At 45.6% G+C, this 22643-nt stretch overlaps 1 protein-coding gene across 2 annotated transcripts in view; it reads right to left on the minus strand.

Moving 5' to 3' along the window:
- Positions 1-22643, minus strand: part of IFT81 (intraflagellar transport 81) — a 1024548-nt gene that overhangs the window by 460002 nt on the left and 541903 nt on the right. For both annotated transcript variants that reach the window (XM_078667498.1, XM_078667499.1), the window contains one exon: positions 2804-2953. In XM_078667498.1, coding sequence (XP_078523624.1) covers positions 2804-2953 — 150 coding nt within the window. The remainder of the gene's footprint in view (positions 1-2803; positions 2954-22643) is intronic.

Raw genomic sequence — 22643 nt, forward strand, 5'->3', positions numbered from 1 at the left:
TTACAATGTCCTTCGCATACATCTTTGTCCTCTCATCAAAGCTCTTCCATATATCCATCCATTTAAATGGGATTACTCTCCGTAGTCCCCTCCAGGTTCTTTTGAGATTCAAAAGACTGTGCACATGCAATGCACATGTTAAAACCACTTCGATGCTAAGCATGAACTTGGACTTCAATGCAATTTCCATTGAAGTCAATGGAAACTCCATGACGAGCTGAGCTCGTCATGAGCGTCGAAGGAGTTAAGCACATGCCTTTCACAAAGTGTCCTACAAGTTGTCCCACAAGTGAATTGTCACATAAGTGGCGTGCCCTTGAGGACAACCTATGCTTCACATTCACGGTTAAGCTAAATGGTTGGTGGGGTTTGTAACTATTTGCTGCTGATACAATGGAAGTGGGACATGCCAATTATTAAATCCTCAAAGAAAATGGACATACGGATCTGCTAATCTGCTTCACATAACATTCAGAATACTTGAAAAGAACTTTAAAGAATATGCATCCGTAAACGCTCTCCTGTGTTAAACATTCAAAATGATACTGGGACTTCATGGGGAGATGCTCTTCAAGGATGGTGAGCTGTAGAACTAGTCTTCCACAGGCCTCCCTTGTGAAGTGTTTTTTAGATACATTATTGTTCATACTGACTGCGGAGACATGGTTGGATAAGTCCTTGTTGGCCTAAGATTTCTACAAATTAAATGCCGGTTTTATTCTGCTTTATTACATCAAAAGCCATTTTTGTTGGCTCATAGGGCTCAATGCACTTTACCACCGCTAAACAGTGCAAAAGTGCTTGCGCACTTTCCTTTAAACATGGTAAAATTGGCAAATTTTATTTACTTGTAAGTCCCTAAAAATTTGGTTCTACATGTACCCAGGGACTGTAAATTAAATGCTGCTAGTGGGCCTGCAACACTTATTGTGCCACCTACGTAAGTAGCCTATTCAAACATGTGTCAAGGACAGGGCCTGTCATTGCAGTCTGGCTGTGCAGTTGTAAAACTGCCTTGTGACCTGGCAAAAGGAACCTTTTGTCAGGCCTAAAAATATGACCTTTTACTACATATGTCCGCAGGATGTCGCCACTAGTGCAAGCCCTTTCCATAAGGCAGGGTGCAGTATGCAGAGTATTTAAATGGTTTGGCATATGCTTTTAAGTTTTATGTGTCCCGGAGTAGTCGAGGCTGAATTAGGTAATCATTTACGATGCTTTAAAAGTTAATACAATCTAGTATGTAATGTAAAATGTGTTGAAAAATGCTTTGTTTCTGTCTCCCAAATTTTCTTTGTGGGTGGACACGTTCAACCCCCCAAACTCCCCCTAGTAGTGGTTGCTCACTGCGCTTGCTCACTACACACCATGTGGGGGCTGGTATCACTTTTACTTTGTTCTCTCTGATGCACTACTTGGGTCTATTTCTGGTGCTCTCTGAAAGATTGTCTATGGGTACATATGACTGGGTGGGTAACCTGGTGCTCTTTAAGGTCATCATCTACTATTTACTGTGCTTTGAAAGTTGATACAATTGAATATGTAATGAAAAATGTGCGGTAAAATTCACTCTTTTGGTCTGTCGTTTTTCAAACTTTTCTTGGGGGGGGGGGGAGAACCCCCTAAACCCCTATAATAGCTGTCGGGCTCGCTCGCTGCTCTCGCTCGCTACGCGCTAGACGCGGGCTGGTCTGGAAATATTTGCCAGGGCTGCTTTCAGTTCCCAGCCCGGCCCTGGTCAGCTGCTACAAATGACTGAAGGCACAATATGCTTTTCTTAAGAAGTGGGAGAGGTGTGGCACAGCGGCTAGAGCGGCTGACTCCGGACTTCGGGACTCATGGTTCGATCCCCGGTGCCGGCGGAAGCTCAGCTCAGCACAATGTGACTCTGGGCAGTAGCTCAGTTAATCTCTCTGACGGACCGCAGCACCTTGATACCCTTAGGGGTGATACAAATGTAGAATTTATTTATGACTGAACATTGTGGCATAATCTCAGAGTTGAAATGATTATGGAGAGAAGAGACTGCACAAAAAGAGAAAGTCTGAAACCAAGCCCTGCACAACAACATCAGTGAGCACAGGAGAAGTCAGTTCCGACACACACCAGCACACACTGCTCGGTATTAACAGCTAAAGAGCAGTTTCCTGTCTCACCACAAGGTGAACGGATACTCAGATGCAGAGTATGGGAAAGCACACAACACAGGAGTAAAAGTTCATATGAACCAGTAACTGAACTAAAGAGTAAAATGTGATGAAAATAAATACGTTTTAATGTGGTAGGGCGAAGAGTAAATGTGAATGAGGGTTAAAAAAAGTAATAATTGATTTCATCCCTCTGGACGGTAGTGTTAAGATTGCACATTCTGTTTAAGATAGGAAAACATTTGTAATACAACTTCGGGTAAGTATAAAATGCAAGTTTTATCATCTACACCCATTATCTTTTGTGTAAGGGAAGGAGTGTAAACAGACATGCATCCTGAGATCACTTTGTCTAAGGACACAAGCTGCACCCCCACCGATTAAAGGCCCAAGACTACCATAACCCACGTTGTGCTTATGTTTTCCAGTTAAGTAAGAACATAATCTAAGCGCTTGGTCAGTCCCCAACTTTCCCCATGCCTGTAGTTTTTTTTGTGTCCATGTCTGACACTTCATTGATGGTTCTTGGATTATTTGGCTGGCCTTAATTCGCTGAAAAATGATGAGGGATGACAAACAGGAAGTGGTGGTGCAGTCATAACCAGCTCAAACTTAAATACATTTGGGATAATGTGAGATAGAAAACGCTCCCTTACCAGCTGCTGCTGCACAGCCTCGTGCCGCTGCTTCAGGATCTCCTCTGTCCTCTGGAGAACGCCGTGCTCTGCTTTCAGCTCTGCCAGCTCTTGGCGCTTCTTTTTGAACACTGTGCTCTTCCCACGGAGTTTACTCACATACCGTTTAAACTACAACAAAAATACAAACACCCTGTAAGGACCGCTACTTTCCTACTCAATGGAAGTGCAAGACAGGCCAAAATAAAACATGATGAATTTACTGGAGTAAATCATGAGTACAGAAAAGTAAATCCTCTAAAAACAGTGGCAGTATTTTCTCTTCAAAATATGCAGTACAGGCCTTGGAATGCAACATAAAAAACGCATTGAAACAATAAAAACTGAACCAAGGTATAAATTCCAAAATATTGAGGGGTGTAGCGGTACCAATATCAGTTCCTGATGCTCTCAGACTTCGGGGATTTTTGTATACAAGACCAGTCCTAATGTTGCAGTAACCATGTATCACAGAGGCTCTACAATATCTGAAGAAAGCTCATATAATTGGTGTTTGTTAGCCATGCAGCCTGGGTAAACATAACTGCTTTTTTCCTCTCCACTGGGTGGCCCCTTTAACAAGCATTGGAAAAGCCAATAGGTGTCACCTTGGGGACCTACTGGATTTGCCAATTATTTCTAGCCATGCATCGCATGCACCATGCTTGTGTGCACCTACAAAATGACGAGGATGTGTTTTTTTTCTTTGTTTGTAGTAAACCAATTCTTGTTGTATCACTAACTAAAAAGAAAAAAGTAAAAACATTTTTTAATGCGGGCAGCAAAGCAACAGTGGCAGCAGTAACATGGGGGCACAGGGAGGAAGCAACAGGACCGAAAGCATTACGGGCTGCTGAGAGGGGGAAGAAGCAACACTAGTAGGTAAAGGAACATGGAGGGCTCAGGTTTGGTAAAAGCAGATGGCAAAGAGGGACTGAACGCTCTGGAGGAGCAAATGACCGAAAGAGAGCAACATGGAGCAGGTGGGGGAATGCCAACAACTGAGACAGTAACCTGGGCTATGGGAGTACAAATGAGTGAGCACAACAAGGAGGGGGCCGGAGGATGGACAACAGATAGCAACACAGAATGCAGGGGTGAGGCATACATAAGGAAGGCAGCTGGAAAACCCATTCTAAAGATATGGCAAAGAAGCAATGCTCCATTGGGAGGAACACACACAAGACTAATGGGCTCGGCCACAAATAAGAACCAGGCAAATGAGAGTTATAAGAAAGCCAGCCAATGGTAAGCAATGGGCAGCCTCCAAGCCCCCATATGTTCTTGGTTAGCCACAAGATGTATTGCAATAGAGAGTGCTTGCCCTATCTAGTAAGCGAGACCTAAAAATGGCTTAAGGTTAACACTTACTTAAAACAAGCTTTGGCACAGCCAGTATGTCTAGCGTTGGCTGGCAGTCTTTTTCACTTTGCCAATGCTTGTTTTGTTTCCTCGTTGTTTCTGCAATTATGTTATTGTTACAGCATCTACTTGGCCCACGCCAGTTTAAAAAAAATGGCTAACCCAAAAATAACTTTTAGGTCTCTAAAATGCACATTTCCATATAATCCTTTAGCATAAAGGGTTCCAATTTTGTGTATGGATGTGCTTGCTGTGAAAGAGCAGAATGTGGCCACTTACAGTGAAGTTGGTAAATGGTAACTATTTACTATATACAGACAGACAGACAGAGAGACAGACAAATATATACATAGCTATAATAAATTGCAGTAAAATCAAAAGGTCTTGGCTAATACCAGACCTAAAAAGGAAACCTGCCTGACATTCATTTTAGATTCATACCAGTCAGAATTACAATGACTGGTGGGCAATGATTTAAAAACTGCTACGCCACAAAAGTGAAAAACAACCGAAGTCCAAAAATGTTATTATGATGTGGAACTCAAAGAGATCCACATAAAATACACACAAAATGTAATAAAAACTGTTCACACGATATATAATATACAGAATTGTAAAATACACAAATATATAATTAAGTGTACAAGCATGCTCCACTTAGATAAAATGCCCCACAGACAGATAAAGTCCAAACGCACAATTGAATCAATGAGAAAACTGTCCTTCGAGAATACAGGAAACTATCTAAGCATAATTTAAAAAAATGAAACAAATAAATAGTGCAAAAATATTTTACAGTGCAAGACTAATACAGAACTTCTATTTAATACAGTGCAATAAACTTTACAGAACAATACATGTATTGTAAATCTATTTATGCTGTGCAAAATGTTGTTATCTTAAATGACATATTCCACAAATGCGGAACCAAATGCAGCTAAAATAGAATTACAACATACATATTTAACAAATATTTAAGATTTTTTTTAAATGTAAAACTTTCAGGACAGAATATTTCCGAAGGTGGTGCAAGAAAACATTTCCAGGCCTCTGCTGCTGAAGTAATATTATACTTTAAAAACAATGGTCTTAACAACTGACGTCGTAATGAATGTAGGAGAGGACAGAAAAATAACACATGATTTAAATCTTGGACATAATTCCCACAAAGGTCACAAAGACTCTCGTCCCAAGGTAATCTTTCCCATGCTCCAGTAATATTTCAGTGGAAACAATTTTAGCCTTAACAGCAAAATAGTAATGTGCACCCTATGTGGAAGGTTCCATAGAATGTACCGTTGTTTTTTTTTTGTAAACAAATTCTACTCTCCACTACTGTGTCAGTCATGACGTCCTTAGTACACAGTGTAACATCCTTTCCTGATTAACTTCATAAATTAATTTCTTAATCATATTTTTCAAAATAGGCTTTGGGAGGTATGCTACCTCACTCTGACCACTTCCAAACATATCCAAAGCTTTCATATAATTTGAGAAGACAGCACTTCTTCACTTGCTACAATGAAAGATTTCATTTTTAATACAGCCTGTATAACCCCGAGTCACTATTCAATATTTTATTCTCCCACCTTAAAACTGCTAAAATTGTAAACATTCATAGAAAGGAGCCCAAATTCAAGCCGGAGGGCCGAAAGAATAGCAGAAAAATAAAAATTACATATTTGGCAGTAGATGTTCCCTTCAACCTTCTAGAAAGAGGACCAATACCGCTCTTCCATTACTTCACAGGCCTAACTCATTGAAGTGGAATTTTAATATTGTATACTGCCAAAACATGGGCAAAATGCCTTTGCCCAAAACACTTGTAAAGCCTGTGAATGGCTGAGGCCTGGGACAATGCCCTACTTCTTCACTGACTGATATGACACTATTCAAGCAGTTACTATAAAAGATTCTAACTAGATATGGTTACTGCTTTACGACTTAACTTGTCTTGGCCCAAAAACCAGTGCAAATTCTTCCTAACTCTGCACCCGAGACCTAAAAACCATAACTTTGCTCTTGGAGATGTTTATTATTAGGAAATGCTCATCAACATAGTTTTCCAGGTCCAAAGACGCCTCTGTAGTCCTATAAGGGTTAAATCTAGCAAAACATCATCATCAGCGTAGAGATGACAACCAACATTCATTGTTCCTAATTTAGAAGGGCCTCTCTTATACTGCCCAAATCTGCTAGTCATGAACATAAAGGGAAAAAAGAATGGGCTCAAGTAAGCACCCCTGCTTCAGCCCACTATATGTCTCTAATTTACTGGACAGACCCTGGTTCCCTCCCAACAGGACCGGAGTCCAAGTCGAAGAATGCAAAGCAACAATTAGCCTCAGTAAGTGCCTGGGGATTTCCAATACAACCAATTTCCTCCACAGTTTCCCACAATCAACCCTGTTGTACACTGTGTAGGAATCTGTAAAGGTAGAACATAAAGCCATACCCTTATAAACAGGATACTTTTCAATCAGTGTTTGGGGGGGTGTGATGTTTTCTAAGATACCATAGTGCTTAAGAAAACTATCCTGCTCCATAGGAACGAGGTTATTACCAAATGCCCAATCCAGAAGGTGAGAAGAATACTCTTGGTATACAATTTCCCAATTGCATCCAATAATGCAGTCTGCCTGACGCTGGCGGGAGAGGTTTTAGGACCCTTTCTATATAGAGGCACCATTAACTCTTCCTTTCCAAGAAGACGATATAATCAGATAAAGTAAAAATATTGAAACACCGGGCTAAAAATAAGAGCCCATGCAGATACATCTTGTTTGATAAGAGATATTAGGAGTTCATCTGGTCCCATTGCCCCGGAATATCTTGCACCATTATTAAAACTCTCCATCTCCTCACAGGAAGGAGGGCCATGTACATTGAATAAGGGAGACTCATCATTCGACTCCAACTGAAAACCCAAACTAGAAATAGATGCAAATATATAGCTGCAAAATATACTGGGTCCCCTCTGTATCAGAAATTAAAATGGCCTCAGCCTTGATTCGTAGAACCACAGTATTCAGCTATTAAGGACCAAAATCTATGCATGTCAGCAGAAAAAGCAACTTCTCTCAGTTTAATCAATGTTGGTCCTCCTTCTTCCAACATTCAGACACCTTCAGTCTTGTTCTCACCTGCTTCAACTAGTTAATTTTCCTTTCCCTCAGTAGCGGTGGCTGCTTAAATTGTTCCCTTATTAGGAAATTTAAATCACGATGTACCTTTTTTACCCCCCCAGGGAGTAACCACCATTGGTTTAACACTGGTATCTCGTTTCTTACCCCCACAAGATTGAAACAGAGACAGCTGCTTTTCAAACCAGGCAATATGGTTCTCTCGTGAAGGGCTCAAGCTCGCTTTTTTGACATGCACGGTCAAATTCATCATATTATTGTTTGCCCAAAAAGAACACCCATTTTCTTTATTATAGACGATAGTATAATTGCTAGAATTCCAGGACTCAAGCGCCTTGAGTTCTAAATCAATGGCCACTGAGAGAATAATATGATCACTTGAATACGTCCTCAATACCTCAAGCTGTGTACAAGCATCAAACATTTGATAGCATACCACCATATAGTCAATTAGTGAGTGCCCTCAAGTGGAGTGAAAAGTGAACAAGGCTGGAGAATCCTCTGAGAATCAGCCTTTTGAAACAACAAGATCCTAGGTTCTCAGGCAATCCAAAAAGCATACGCCCCACCTATCTGATTTAATGTTATCAGGTAAAATTGCCTCTGGGATACTCCACACCACATCCAACTCTAAATTTCCAAATGTCAAAGAGGAACAATTCAAAATTTTAGCACATTAAATTCTGCCACCATAATTATCAGTGTGCCTTCTTCCAAGATGCTAATGTTATGTACAAAACAAAACATATAGAGGTTTGTAGCCTTACGGCTACAGCGGTCGACCTCGAAGCTGGGGAACCGGTTTCGAATCCCGGCAGCAAAGCTCAACATCCTGCAATTCTGGGAGAATCACTTAATCTACCCGTGCCTAACAAAAATGAATGAGCCCTTGTATATCGAAACTGGTGCTCATGTAAAGCGCTCTGATACCTTATATCTTCGGGTCATGTTCGCACTATATAAATATCTAAAAATAAAAGAAGAAATACGATTATAACGCTATCGTTAGCAGGCGTGCCGGTGTATGGATCAATAAATTCTAGGCCATGAAATAATGTGAGGGGAATAACGCAGGCAAACTGCTTGCGTTCTACCTCAAACACAGACAAAAACTACTAACAATAACTTCGATTAAAGATTCAGCTAATAACACTCACACCAAACAAAACAAAATCCTAGCCTCCTTTCAGGCCTTTTATGAGGACCTCTATAAAAATAAGATGTCGTTCTAGCCGGACGCTTGTACTAAATACCTAGACGACTTGAAACTCCCCAAGCTCTCTGACGAAGATAGCGCTACAATAGGATCCCCCATCACAGACAAGGAAATATCCGGCCCTATTAAATCCCCCAAAAGCAATAAAGCCCCGGGCCCAGATGGGTTTTCAGTGGGCTTCTAAAAAGCATTTCATAAACCAATCATCCCTATACTTCTAAAATTATTCAATTCGATTGCTACTTCAGACAGTGTCTCTGTGTGGCAGGGTATGCTCAGACGTGAGTCCCTTGCTCACTTTGCCACTGGATTCAATCAAGCCGGGCTGAAGACGGCTGGAATGCCAGAAACCGGTCCTCGGAAGCTTGTTTCCGGTCCAGGGAGGGCATGGCTTGGCAGTTCGGGCTGGATTGTTCCCATGAGGCACAGGGTCAGACTGATTTGCATATAGCCATGTCTGAACTGGGGTGGCAGAGTGGGCTAAAGAACGGTGATGGATCAAACCCAGATCTTTTGACTGGGTGTGAGTGTTTGATTGGTTCAGATGCTCCGTCCATCACCACCCCCTTTTGCACCGCTTTGGCCGCCATAAGTGTGTCAGGGTATGCTCAGACGTGAGTCCCTTGCTCACTTTGCCACTGGATTCAAGCAAGCCGGGCTGAAGACCGCTGTAATGCCAGAAACCGGTCCTCGTAAGCTTGTTTCCGGTCCAGGGAAGGCATGGCTTGGCAGTTCGGGCTGAACTGTTCCCATGAGACACGGGATCAGACTGATTTGCATATAGCCATGTCTGAACTGGGGTGGCAGAGTGAGCTAAAGAACGGTGATGGATCAAACCCAGATCTTTTGACTGGGTGCGAGTGTTTGATTGGTTCAGATGCTCCGTCCATCACCACCCCCTTTTGTACCACTTTGGCCGCCATAAGTGTGGCAGGGTATGCTCAGACGTGAGTCCCTTGCTCACTTTGCCACTGGATTCAAGCAAGCCGGGCTGAAGACGGCTGTAATGCCAGAAACCGTCCTCGGAATCTTGTTTCCGGTCCAGGGAAGGGATGGCTTGGCAGTTCGGGCTGGACTGTTCCCATGAGGCACAGGGTCAGACTGATTTGCATATAGCCATGTCTGAACTGGGGTGGCAGAGTGGGCTAAAGAACGGTGATGGATCAAACCCAGATCTTTTGACTGGGTGTGAGTGTTTGATTGGTTCAGATGCTCCGTCCATCACCACCCCCTTTTGTACCGCTTTGGCCGCCATAAGTGTGGCAGGGTATGCTCAGACGTGAGTCCCTTGCTCACTTGGCCACTGGATTCAAGCAAGCCGGGCTGAAGACGGCTGTAATGCCAGAAACCGGTCCTCGGAAGCTTGTTTCCGGTCCAGGGAAGGCATGGCGTGGCAGTTCGGGCTGGACTGTTCCCATGAGGCACAGGGTCAGACTGATTTGCATATAGCCATGTCTGAACTGGGTTGGCAGAGTGGGATAAAGAACGGTGATGGATCAAACCCAGATCTTTTGACTGGGTGTGAGTGTTTGATTGATTCAGATGCTCCGTCCATCACCACCCCCTTTTGTACTGCTCTGGCCACCATAAGTGTGTCAGGGTATGCTCAGACGTGAGTCCCTTGCTCACTTTGCCACTGGATTCAAGCAAGCCGGGCTGAAGACGGCTGTAATGCCAGAAACCGGTCCTCGGAAGCTTGTTTCCGGGCCAGGGAAGGCATGGCTTGGCAGTTCGGGCTGGACTGTTCCCATGAGGCACAGGGTCAGACTGATTTGCATATAGCCATGTCTGAACTGGGGTGGCAGAGTGGGCTACAGAACGGTGATGGATCAAACCCAGATCTTTTGACTGGGTGTGAGTGTTTGATTGGTTCAGATGCTCCGTCCATCACCACCACCCCCTTTTGTACCACATACTTGAGATAGGTCAAAACAATGTCCGCCCCCTTGGTCGCCATCACCCTGGACGCAGAAGAAGTGTTCAATGGAGTTTCTTGGTCTTTCCTACAGCACTCCATGAGAGCCTTTAATCTGGGGAATTCTTACATTAATCTGGTAATGGCACTATATTCCTCTCCAACAGCCCAAATCTCCATCAATGGCACCCTCTCCAACTCATTTAGTTTAGAACAAGGCACCAGACAAGGCTGCCCCCTCTCGCCAGCTCTGTTTCTCCTGGCCTTTGAACCACTAATAGCAGACATTAAGCAAAATAAAGACATAGCGGCAGTAAATTTCGAGGACACACAGGTGAAATTAGCGGCATACGCGGACGATATTTTAGTAGTCACGGAAGACCCAGAGACCTCTATCGGAGCCCTTTTGTCGTTTATTGAGAAATACTCTACATATTCGGTTAAAAATTAAATCGAGACAAATCTGAGGTTAAGCCCCTAAATATACATGGCACCAGAGACATGCTCGGAAGCTCGGGTCTCACATGGCAGACCGGCTTCATTAAATATTTGGGTATTGAATTTGGCAGCTCCTTTCTCGAAACCCTACATCATAATGAATCCACCACACTGAATAAAATTAAAACACAACTTGATGGCTGGTCTCCCCGATTTATAACTTGATGGGGTAGGGTCGAGACCATCAAGATGATGCTCTCCCTCCTAGTTAATTACCTGATTACAATGCTCCCCCTTACCTTATCCCAAGACTTTCACCATAAACTAGATAATATCCTCTCTAAGTTCCTATGGAAAGGGAAAAGGGCTATCAGCATACAAAAGCTATGTCTCAATAAATCCCTGGGAGGGGTCAATCTAGCGGATTTCAAACTATATCAGACAGCCTTCCTCGCCAAACAAGGCTCATATTGGTTATCACCTCCAAATGACTACACTCCTGTCTGGCTCGCTGTAGGAAAGCCCTTTTTAGAAATCTTGCACCGACATCCAACCTCACTGCTAAGGCGAATCCGGCCTTCTGTTCGAAGTCCATTTTTAAAAACACAAGACTTGCCTTGCTGAAAATTGATAAACTCTTGAACAATAGCATAAGACGCTCTGACTGTGAGTCGCAATTGTGCAACCCCTCTATACTCTACAAAGGAAAGCCACTACACGATGAGCAATGGATCAGTAAGGGTATATTCTTCCTATATCAACTATTTAGAGACTCTTACCCCCTCTCCTTTAATGAACTCCAAGCCAAATATAACCTCGATCGCGTGGAGTTTTACTATTTCTTGAACATTAAGACAGCGATCACCAAAGCAAAATTATCCACAAAGTCTCCCTCTCCCCCAAACTTTCTTGCTAATCTCAACAAATTAGGCCACCAGGTCTCCAGACTCTACAAACTTCTACGGCCACAACACTCCAATTTTAATAAAGATCTAATTCAGTTCTGGGAATCTCACTCATCACTTCCGATTTCAGATTTGGATTGGTCCAAAACCTGGGAGTCGACCACGAGACACAAAATAAGCCCTACACTCTCCCAGAGGAAGTTTTGGCTTCTCCATAAATCTTTCTGGACACTGGCACGTCTGTTCCTAAATAATATCAGCGACAATGCCACTTGTTGGAACTGTAATGAGAAAGATGGGGACCTAGAACACCTCCTACTCCATTGTGTATGTGTTACTTCTTTCTGGGACAAAATCTTCGCCTTCCTTACCAAGGTTTTCTCCTTCTCCCCTGTCAGAGAGCTATCCACCCTGGTTTTCGGCTTCCTAAGAGCCGACTTTTTAACAGATAATGATAAGGCCCTTGTTGACCTTCTCATCACTGCCGCTGTAAAGATGGTTTTGAGTAACTGGAAGGACACTCGTAAAGTCTCCTTCAAATGTTGGATAAAATGGGTAACCAATCTGAGAGGTGCTGACAACATTTCACTCCAAAACACCCCATGGTGCCCTCCTCATAGACAGTTGTGGGTCTCGCTTGACAATTACCTCAGTGCACAGAAACCTCCTTGAACTCACCATACTCCCTTATCCCCAGGCCCATACAATCTCACATTCCAGCTTCTGGGCCTGTCCGGTACATACGCACTTGCTCCCTCTACACTAATCCAGCTGACCCAGTTACCTCCGGCTCGGGTCTACCTGTGGAACACTCGTCTTGAGTTAATGCTTCATTTATGATGATTATGTTCGAGGTTACACTGATTATCACCTTCGTCTTTTTTGTATACCTTTATACTTATTCTTATTTTACCCTGTTACCCCTTGATTGACATCACCCATGCAGATTTTGTGCTCTTTTATGTTATGTAATGGCTCCTCTGTTGGGAATCAGGGGAATTAGCTGCTTTTTACATCTTTTTCTTTTCTATTCTGTTCTGTGTACTGGCGATGTCCTCTCTCTGTTTCAGTCATGGAGGTAGCCTCCTCCCCTTTGCAGCCCCTCCTTCTTTTTTCGTTTTATCAGGGGGGCCAGCACTCGGGATCAGTGCTTGGTTTCTAGCCTGGTTGGGTTCTTCCAGGTTTCGGGTATTGCGGTCCACTGAGGATTTTCTGTGGACTTGAGCGCTTATTCTTGGATTGGATTTTGGCGGAGGGAGGCTTCGTTCTGCTCAGGTTCGAGGCGGACTACTTTTGGATACACACGGACTATTGTGTGCTTTCTAGAAAAGATACTGACCTACGAATGCTGTGTTGACCTGCACCGTGTTGCTACTTCGGAACTTGTCTAGTAGACGGGTGTGTGTTGTATTTTGGGGTAGTTACATCAATCAATCAATCAATCAAGGCATTTATAGAGCGCACTACTCACCCGGAGGGTCTCAAGGCGCTTGGGGGGGGGGGGGGGGCGCTACTGCTCGAACAGCCAGGTCTTGAGCTTCTTCCTGAAGGAGAGGTGGTCTTGGGTCAGGCGAAGGTCGGGAGGGAGGGTGTTCCAGGTCTTGGCGGCCAGGTAGGAGAAGAACCTTCCTCCTGTTGTCGCTCTTCGGATGCGGGGGACGGCGGCGAGGGCGTGGTTGGTCGATCGGAGGTGGCGTTTGGGAGCGTAGAAGTTGAGGCGGTTGTTGAGGTAGCTCGGGCCATGGTCGTGTAGGGCTTTGTGTGCGTGGGTGAGGAGACGGAAGGTGATTCTCTTGTTGACGGGGAGCCAGTGCAGGTCTCTCAGATGTCCGGAGATGTGGCTGCGTCGGGGGATGTCGAGGATGAGTCTGGCTGAGGCGTTCTGGATCCGCTGGAGTCTCTTCTGGAGCTTGGCGGTGGTTCCGGCGTAGAGGGCGTTGCCGTAGTCCAGTCGGCTGGTGACGAGGGCCTGGGTGACCGTCTTCCTGGTCTCGGTGGGGATCCACCGGAAGATCTTCCGTAGCATGCGCAGGATGTTGAAACAGGACGCGGAGACGGCGTTGACTTGTCTGGTCATGGAGAGGGAGGAGTCCAGGATGAAGCCCAGGTTGCGTGCGTGGTCTGTCGGTTTGGGTGCGGTGCCCAGGGCGGGGGGCCACCAGGAGTCGTCCCAGGCGGAGGGCGAGGAGCCTAGGATGAGGACTTCTGTCTTGTCTGAGTTCAGTTTCAGGCGGCTGGTCGTCATCCACTCGGCTACGTCTTTCATCCCTTCGTGGAGGTTGGTTCTGGCGGCGGCGGGGTCGTTGGTCAGGGAGAGGATCAGCTGGGTGTCGTCGGCGTAGGAGATGATGTTGAGGTTGTGTTGGCGTGCGATGGCCGCAAGGGGGCTCATGTAGACGTTGAAGAGGGTGGGGCTGAGCGAGGAGCCCTGAGGAACGCCGCAGATGACTTCCGTGGCTGCAGATCTGAACGGTGGCAGGCGTACTCTCTGTGTCCTTCCAGCGAGGAAAGAGATGATCCACTCCAGAGCCTTTTCCTGGATTCCGATGTTGCTGAGGCGCTGCACTAGGGTGCGGAGGCAAACAGTGTCGAACGCCGCGGAGAGGTCTAGGAGGATGAGGGCTGCTGTTTCGCTGTTGTCCAGCAGGGCTCGGATGTCATCGGTGGCAGCGATGAGGGCGGTCTCGGTGCTGTGGTTGGCTCGGAAGCCAGACTGTGAGGGGTCGAGGGATCCATTCGTCTCGAGGAAGGCGGCCAGCTGCTTGTTGACGGTCTTCTCGATGACTTTGGCTGGAAACGGGAGGAGCGAGATGGGGCGGTAATTCTTGAGTTCGGTGGGGTCCGCTGTTGGTTTCTTTAGTAGAGCGCTGATTTCGGCGTGCTTCCAGCTCTCAGGGAAGGTGGCGGTGTCGAAGGAGGTGTTGATGATGTCCCGCAGGTGGGGTGCGATGACAGCGTCGGCCTTGTTGAAGACGTGGTGAGGGCAGGGGTCTGTCGGAGATCCGGAGTGGATAGAGTTCATCGTGCAGATGGTGTCTTCTGTGTTGATCTGGGTCCAGGCGCTGAGGGTGGTGGTGGGGGGCGTTGGTGCGGTCGTGGGGAGCGTTGTTTGTGGGCTGAAGCTGTTGTGTATGTCAGCGATCTTGTTGTGGAAGTAGGAGGCGAGGGAGTTGCAGAGGTCTTGCGACGGGGTGATGTCGTTGATTCCGGCGTTGGGGTTTGAGAGCTCTTTCACGATGTTGAAGAGTTCCTTGCAGTTGTGTGCGTTGTTGTCCAGCCGGTCCTTGAATGCTGATTTCTTGGTGGCGTGGATCAGTTGATGGTGCTTCCGGGTGGCGAGCTTGAGGGTGGTCATGTTGTCCGGTGTTGGCTCCCTTCTCCAGGCTTTCTCGAGGGCTCGGCAGTTCTTCTTGGAGCTCTTGAGTTTGTCGGTGAACCATGGGGCCTTCTTGCTGCCGGGTCTGCTAGGCGGGGTCCACAGTGGGGCGAGGTCGTCTGCGCAGTTGCTGATCCACTTCGTGAGGTTGTCGGCGGCCTGGCTGGGGTTCGCTGAGCTGGCGGGAGGGTGTTGGCTCAAGGAAGTGGCGAGCTGGTTTGCTGTGATCTTGTTCCAGTTTCTTCGAGCAACCTGTTGCTGGTGGTGGTGGATGGTGGATCTTCTGAAGGTGAAGTGGACGCAGCTGTGGTCCGTCCAGTGGAGTCCGGTGGCGTGGCTGAAGACGATGTCCTTGCTGGAAGAAAAGACAGCGTCGAGTGTGTGTCCGGCGAGGTGGGTGGGGGTGGTCACCAGCTGCTTGAGTCCGAGGATGGCGAGGTTGTCAAGCAGGGTGGTGGTGTTGCGGTCGTTGTTATTCTCCAGGTGTAAGTTGATGTCCCCCAGGAGGATGAAGTCAGCGGAGGGGAGGGCGTGCGGGCTGATGAAGTCGGCGATGTCTTCGCTGAATTGTGTGCGTGGTCCCGGGGGTCGGTAGATGAGGGTGCCTCTGAGGGTGGTTTTGGGGTCCGTGTGGATCTGGAAGTGCAGGTGTTCGGCGGTTGTCAGGGTGTCGTCGGTGTTGGTCGCGATGCGGATGGTGTCTCTGTAGATGATGGCGATGCCTCCTCCAGTCTGGTTGCCGCGGTCTCCACACTTATTCACCCGTTTCCGGACTTTTTGTAGCCGGTGTGGAAAAGTAAATTTTGCCATGTTATATGTGCCTACGTGTTCCCCATGTTATGTCATATGTGCATGATCGATATGCATGTATTCCCCTCTGATCAATTAAAGACTCAATTACAGTTGTGTCCATCTCTAGTACGTCAGTTTCCAGTTCTCGTGAATACAACGAGTATTAGGCCTATGTAAAGCTATGTTGCCACGTTTTACAGTGTGCACGTTAATTCATTGAATTATACCCGTTTCTAGGCCTCAAAAGGGCCCGGACTCAGATTCAGCTCCTGTTTCCAGAACCCTCTCCGAGGAGCGATACAGCCCCCACCTGTATCCCTGACCCTTAGCTTACTTTCATGCCTCGCAGTGCCCGGCTCGGCCTGGCTCTGCCTCCAGTCTGCCAAGAGTATGTTATGTTTCTAGTTATCAGTCCAGCCCTCCTCCTCTGCATTCCTAAGCTACTGAATCGCATCAATAATTTCCGTCATGGTCTAGCCTTTATGTCTCCATGTAAGAGAAATACTGTATTCATATTCATAGAATATTCCTCACACACACACTACATGTAGAATAATGCATGCACCAGTCTTAGTGTCTGTTAGCCTTTGCCCTGATAACTTCTGGATTCTATCAACATGTTCTCTAAACACGAGATACTAGATAGGCTTTAGGTACATGTCGCTCTGACACTCCAGACTTTCGTCTCCTCTTCTAGCACAGAAGTCATAGCCCCCCAGTTCTCCCTAGTAACACGTCATTGTCAGTTTGCGCGCACCACTAGGTTAGAGGTCCCAGCTGCTCAGGTAGCCCCCTCCATGTTTCCGCCCCATTTATGACATATTCTGTTACGTTTGCATCACATGTCTATGTATACGCCCTGTACACACCTCTTGTTACACCCACTTTATGCCTTATCTTTCGCGACTGCTACGAACTCCGCCCACTGCTACGCCTACTGTATTAACTGTAATGCTATTGTTTAACTATAAATATTGTGCACTGTTATTAAAAGTTGCCACTCTTGCCCAGATCCTGCCCCCCGGCAGCTACCATCCCATTCCCATGCAGGCTGTCCTGTTGCTGTCCTTTATGCTTAATTAAAGCCTGTCAACTCTAGCTACCTCAAATCTTGACTCTTATTTATTGAGCTATCTGTTATTGTATATCTAGTCAAAAATAGAACAGGTATTTAATTATTTATTTACCACATAATGGCGCCCGAATAGGGACTTGCCCTTTCCCCACGCGCCGGAGAAGCCACGCAGGCCCCCTGATCCTCTTAAGCTACGTCACAAACCGACCGCAGCTGATATTTTTCTCTCGTCCTATTTGGACGACACAGTTCCAGAATATGCAAATCCCGCTCCGCCAGCTCCTGTAAATAACGTAATTCCTGTTCCTCCAGCCACCGGGGCACCTGTTACAGCACCTGTTACGGTACCCCCGGTCCAGCCCGTAGTACAAGTACCCGCTACACTGTTCACTCTGCCAGCACGAAGAGTATCAGTTGACGATTCCAGTTTAGGGGCCGCGGGGGGAGGTCCTCCTGGTACCCCGCCGCCACACAAACGTGTAACATTAGTCGAGTTACATGAACGTGCGTTACAGCGTACGCCCAAATATCAGTCCGTTGCAGATATCAAGCGAGCTCTTACCGAATGCCGTTATGATCCGGTCCCAGGCGATGATAATATGGTTATATATTCATTGCGTGTAAGACGGGTGACCGAGTATTTGGACACCCTACCGAATATGAAAGAAGATCTAGACAGAATATATCGTTTCATCCGTACAGGAGACGATCCAGAAAGTATTGGCGAAATCATGTCTCTAAGGAAAGCTGAGACCCAGCTCATGCTGTTAAAGTTTCTAATCAATTGCTTAATAAGGGAACAAGATTGTCCGACTAAAGATCCGACCGAAATGAAAGTTCTGACAAGGTGGAGTGATAATATAGCTGAGGGTAGACACAAGACACTCAGTAGTATAGAAAGTATGTACAAGAAAATTCGTAAGGAAATAATAAGGTTACACGACAATCGTAAAGCACAAGTAAACGAGAAAGAAAGTAACTCAGATACCGAAGAAGTAGAAGACGAGAATACCGCAAGAATAGCGTATGTAGGTAAATCTAGATTTCCAGACCGACATTCACGCCTAGAACACAAGAAAGTTTTTCATCCTCCAGCACCAGAACAAGGTTCTCTGGAACAAGTATTTCAAGCTACCGATCACATTCTGAAATCACGTATCGGTTATAGTGAACTTAGTACTATGCATGAACAAGAACTAGCCCGATCGGCAGTTCGATGGATTACTGATTCTACCACTTTTCCAGACGAAATAGTGGCACAAATGTTTCTGAAACTGCCCCCAGCCGAGCAGCGACTGGTGGGTATGTATATGATCCAGCACCTCATTACACTGTATGAGGGTCAACATTCTGATCCAGGTCCGTTACATGATGTCCTGAACGAGTTACTGCAGTATAAATGGAAAGGTCTAGGTACCGATTTAATTAGTGTCATTCTAGAACAGCGCCACAAATATAGAACGTTTCTGAATCCGCATTTCGTTCACGTCTCACCTCCAGAAAGTAAACCATTTTACATAGATAGACAGCATCCGTTACGAGAAGTACACCCAGTTAGGACAGCGGGTGGCGATCTAGAACGAGTATTTGTTTACACTCCTATTACAAAGATGGAACTCTTAGAGATGAAGAAATTAATTCCCTGTCATGACAAAGATCCAGCAGGGTTCCATCGAGAATTAAAAGACATGCTCCGTATGGGAGAATATACGTATCCAGATATTATTAAAATGCTAAAAGTCCTGTTGCCCGCAGGGGTATATGAGAAACTCAAGGAAAAGGAATGGGAGGTGGGAGAGAAAAAGATAGATTGGACAGCTCTAGAAGCTGAAGATAATGCACGTGTACCAGGTACCGGTCTTGGAGATAAATGTAAAGAATTACCAGAGTTATTGATTCAGGTTTTGCCTAGGTTATTAGCCACGAAAAAGGAAGACTGGGATGCCATCTCAGCTTGTAAACAGAAACCAGACGAAGATACTAGTGATTTTTATTCTAGATTCGAGAAATGTTTTATCATTAACAGTGGTTTGAGGACAGGTAGCGAGTCATACCCTCATCTTTTTGTTACTAAACTAGTCGAGAATTCAAGCCCACCAGTTAAAAATCGAGTTTTGAAAGTCGAAAGTACTTGGCAAGCTAATACCCCGTCCCAAATGCTCCAAATGCTCCAGTATCACCAGAATAGAATCAGGGAAGAGCAAGAACACGAAAGGAGACGTATGAAAGACACGAAAATGAAAGTACTAGTTGCACAATCTGTTCCACAAGACAGTCAGAAAAGGGGTCCGAATCAAGCCAGTCATCCTGCAGCTCCCGTTAAAGGGACATGCAATTATTGTAAACAGCCAGGTCATTTCATAAACGAATGTGCAGTTCTGAAACACAACATAGCCACTGGTAAGACTAAAGAAAGACCACGTCCGCCCAGACAAGAACAAGTTTCACAGACTTCTCAGTCACCACAGAATGCACCACAGCCAGTTCCAGCATCACAGCCTATTGCTGCAACACAGCATGTTACACAGCAGATGTACCAGTATGCCCAGACAGAGTATCCAGAGTATCAACAGTATTCATGAAACAGCCTAGAGAGGGAGGTAGGCTTGCCTCTCATCGAGATACCTGTAGATCAAGAGGGTCCCTATGTACACAGTCAAGTATTAGGGAAAGACAGAAAGTTTCTGATTGATACAGGGGCAAGTAGGACTACTATCAGTCATGACGAGGTTCCAGGGGCTCCGCTCTCAGGCTCTAGAAATGTTTCCCTTGGATTTTCAGGAAAGCCTATTGTTAACGAGATATCAAAGCCAGTTACTCTAGAAGTTGGTCCATTGTCCCGAACTACTGATTTGTTACTTACGAAATCATGTCCAGAAAATTTGTTAGGCATTAAAACATTGAAGGAATTAGGTGCAGTAATATGTTGCTCCCCAGAGGGAGTTCGTTTGTTTTTGCGTGACTTCAAAGGTCACTATGTATTACGAGATTTTGATCCAAGATTGTCCAATGTACCGCAACATTTATGGGCGCAAGGTCCAACAGATGTAGGTTTTATGCAAATCACACCCCATCGTGTGACCCTCAAGCAAGGTGTAGTCTTGCCACGAATCAGACAGTACAGATTGCCACCTGAGGCTGTAACAGCCTTATCCAAAATTATTGACGAGCTTATTGCTCAAGGAGTGGTTGTAGAAACTGACTCCAATGTATGTAATTCTCCTATCATTCCAGTCATGAAACGTACAGATCCAAATGCACCTCCAGTATAGTGATTGACCTTCGAGAACTTAATAAATGTATCATTCCCCAGTATCCAGTAGTCCCAGATATTTCATCCCTATTGACAGCTATTGATTCTGAAGCTACATTTTTTACGGTAATAGACCTCAAGAATGCATTTTTCAGTGTTCCGATTCATCTAGATAGCCAGTACCTTTTCGGTTTTTGTTTAAATGGAAGGAGCTATAAATTCACACGAGCTCCTCAAGGTTTCACAGAAAGTCCTAGCATTTACAGTCAAGCACTTAAAAGACAACTAGACAATATTCACATGCCAACAGACACTGCCCTGCTCCAGTATGTCGATGATCTACTGATCACAGCCCGTTCTGAGCGTGACTGCGAGCGAGCATCACTTACCGTTCTGTATTTCCTAGCCGAGATGGGGCACAAGGTGTCCCCTTCGAAGCTTCAGTTCTGTGTCCAGCAAGTGATCTACTTAGGCCACTTACTGTCCAAGTGGGGTAGGCAGTTGACACCAGACCGTATCCAGTTAATAGCGAGTCTTCCACAGCCTAAGACACAGAAGGAGGTACGAGCTTTTATTGGCCTCACTTCTTACTGCAGACAATGGATTCCTCAGTATGCATTTCTAGCCAAGCCACTGATACAGTTAACGACACAGGAGGCAGCCGTATCGACTGTCCTCCCTTGGACATCTGAACATACACTTAGTTTTAATGAATTAAAGAAAGCCTTATGCCAAGCACCTGTTCTAGCTACACCGAACTACAGTAAGCCTTTTACACTTTTTGTCACAGAACGTGATGGTACTGCATTATCTGTTCTCACACAAGATCAAGCAGGACAGTACAAGCCCTGTGCTTATTTTTCGAGCACATTAGATCCAGTAGCCCAGGCTCTGCCTGCGTGCCTCAAGTCAGTTGCAGCCACAGCTCCAGCTCCAGCTATCAGACAAAGTGATTCCATAGTATTAGGACACTCCCTGACAGTACAAGTTCCACACTCCGTGGAAGTTCTTTTAAACCGAACACAGACACAGCATTTGACCATTGCACGTTTAACAGGTTATGAACTGACACTGTTCCAGCCACACATATAAATCAGACGCTGCAACGTTCTGAATCCTGCTACACTGTTACCGTCAGTTACTTCAAATCCTGCCACACATGACTGTGTGGAAGTCATTAACACTATGACTAAGCCAAGACAAGACCTGACAGACATTGCATTACCTAATCCCGACCTGACACTTTATGTGGATGGTTCATGTATGAGAACCAGTACAGGAGAACTAGTAGCCGCGTATGCAGTGACTAATGAAACTGAAGTTATTGAAACACATCGTATTGACACCCTGTCTGCTCAAGTAGCAGAGCTAGTCGCTCTGACCCAAGCCTGCATACGTGCCAAGAACCTGAAAGTAAACATATATACAGACTCACGTTACGCATTCGGAGTTGTACACGACTTTGGAGTGCTCTGGCAGGAGAGAGGTTTCATGACTTCTCATGGAACCAAGATTCAGCATGGTCTCCTCATTCAAGCTCTGTTAGATGCAATACATTTACCGACAGCTATCGCTATCATGAAGTGCAAAGCACATACGAAAGTTACTGACATCATTTCCCAAGGTAACGATCTAGCAGATCGAACAGCCAAGCTTACAGCTCAGACACCAGACATTCCAGTTAACAAGACACAGACATCCACTCCAGATCCGACTACTTGTATGACAGTTAAGGACCCTACACAAGATGTCATAGACATACAGTTACATGCTACTCCTGAAGAAATCAAGAAATGGTCCGAACAAGGAGGGGTCCAGACAGATCAGGGATGGGTGACGAAGGGAAAAGCCACATGGTTTCTCCCCGACTCCATGGTTCAAGTCATTATCAATATCGCACATAGTCCAGCACATTTAGGAGAAAAAGCCATGTTAGACACTATACAGAACCTTTGGTTCAACAAGCACTTACGAGCTGCAGCCAAGCAGAAAGTCCGTACTTGTATGATATGTTGCCAGTTCAATCCAGGTAAAAGTGTCCCGGTGGAACAAGGTGGATTCCAACCTCCTGACCACCCTTTTGAAGTCCTCCAGATGGATTATATTCAGATGGAGCGATGTCGAGGTTTCAAGTATGTTCTTGTAGTTGTATGCGCTTTGTCCAGGTGGACAGAAGCATATCCAGTTCCAGACTACACAGCAGCGACCACTGCCAAGCAGTTGGTTCGTGAATTCTTTCCCCGCTATGGACTCCCTAGGGTCGTGTATTCTGATAACGGCCAGCCATTCTCCTCTGAGCTCATGAAACATGTTTCCCTTTTGTTAGGGTACCAGTGGAAGTTCCATT

Source organism: Lissotriton helveticus, chromosome 11 (genome assembly GCF_964261635.1).
Source record: "Lissotriton helveticus chromosome 11, aLisHel1.1, whole genome shotgun sequence".
In the NCBI taxonomy this organism is placed as follows: Eukaryota; Metazoa; Chordata; class Amphibia; order Caudata; family Salamandridae; genus Lissotriton; species Lissotriton helveticus.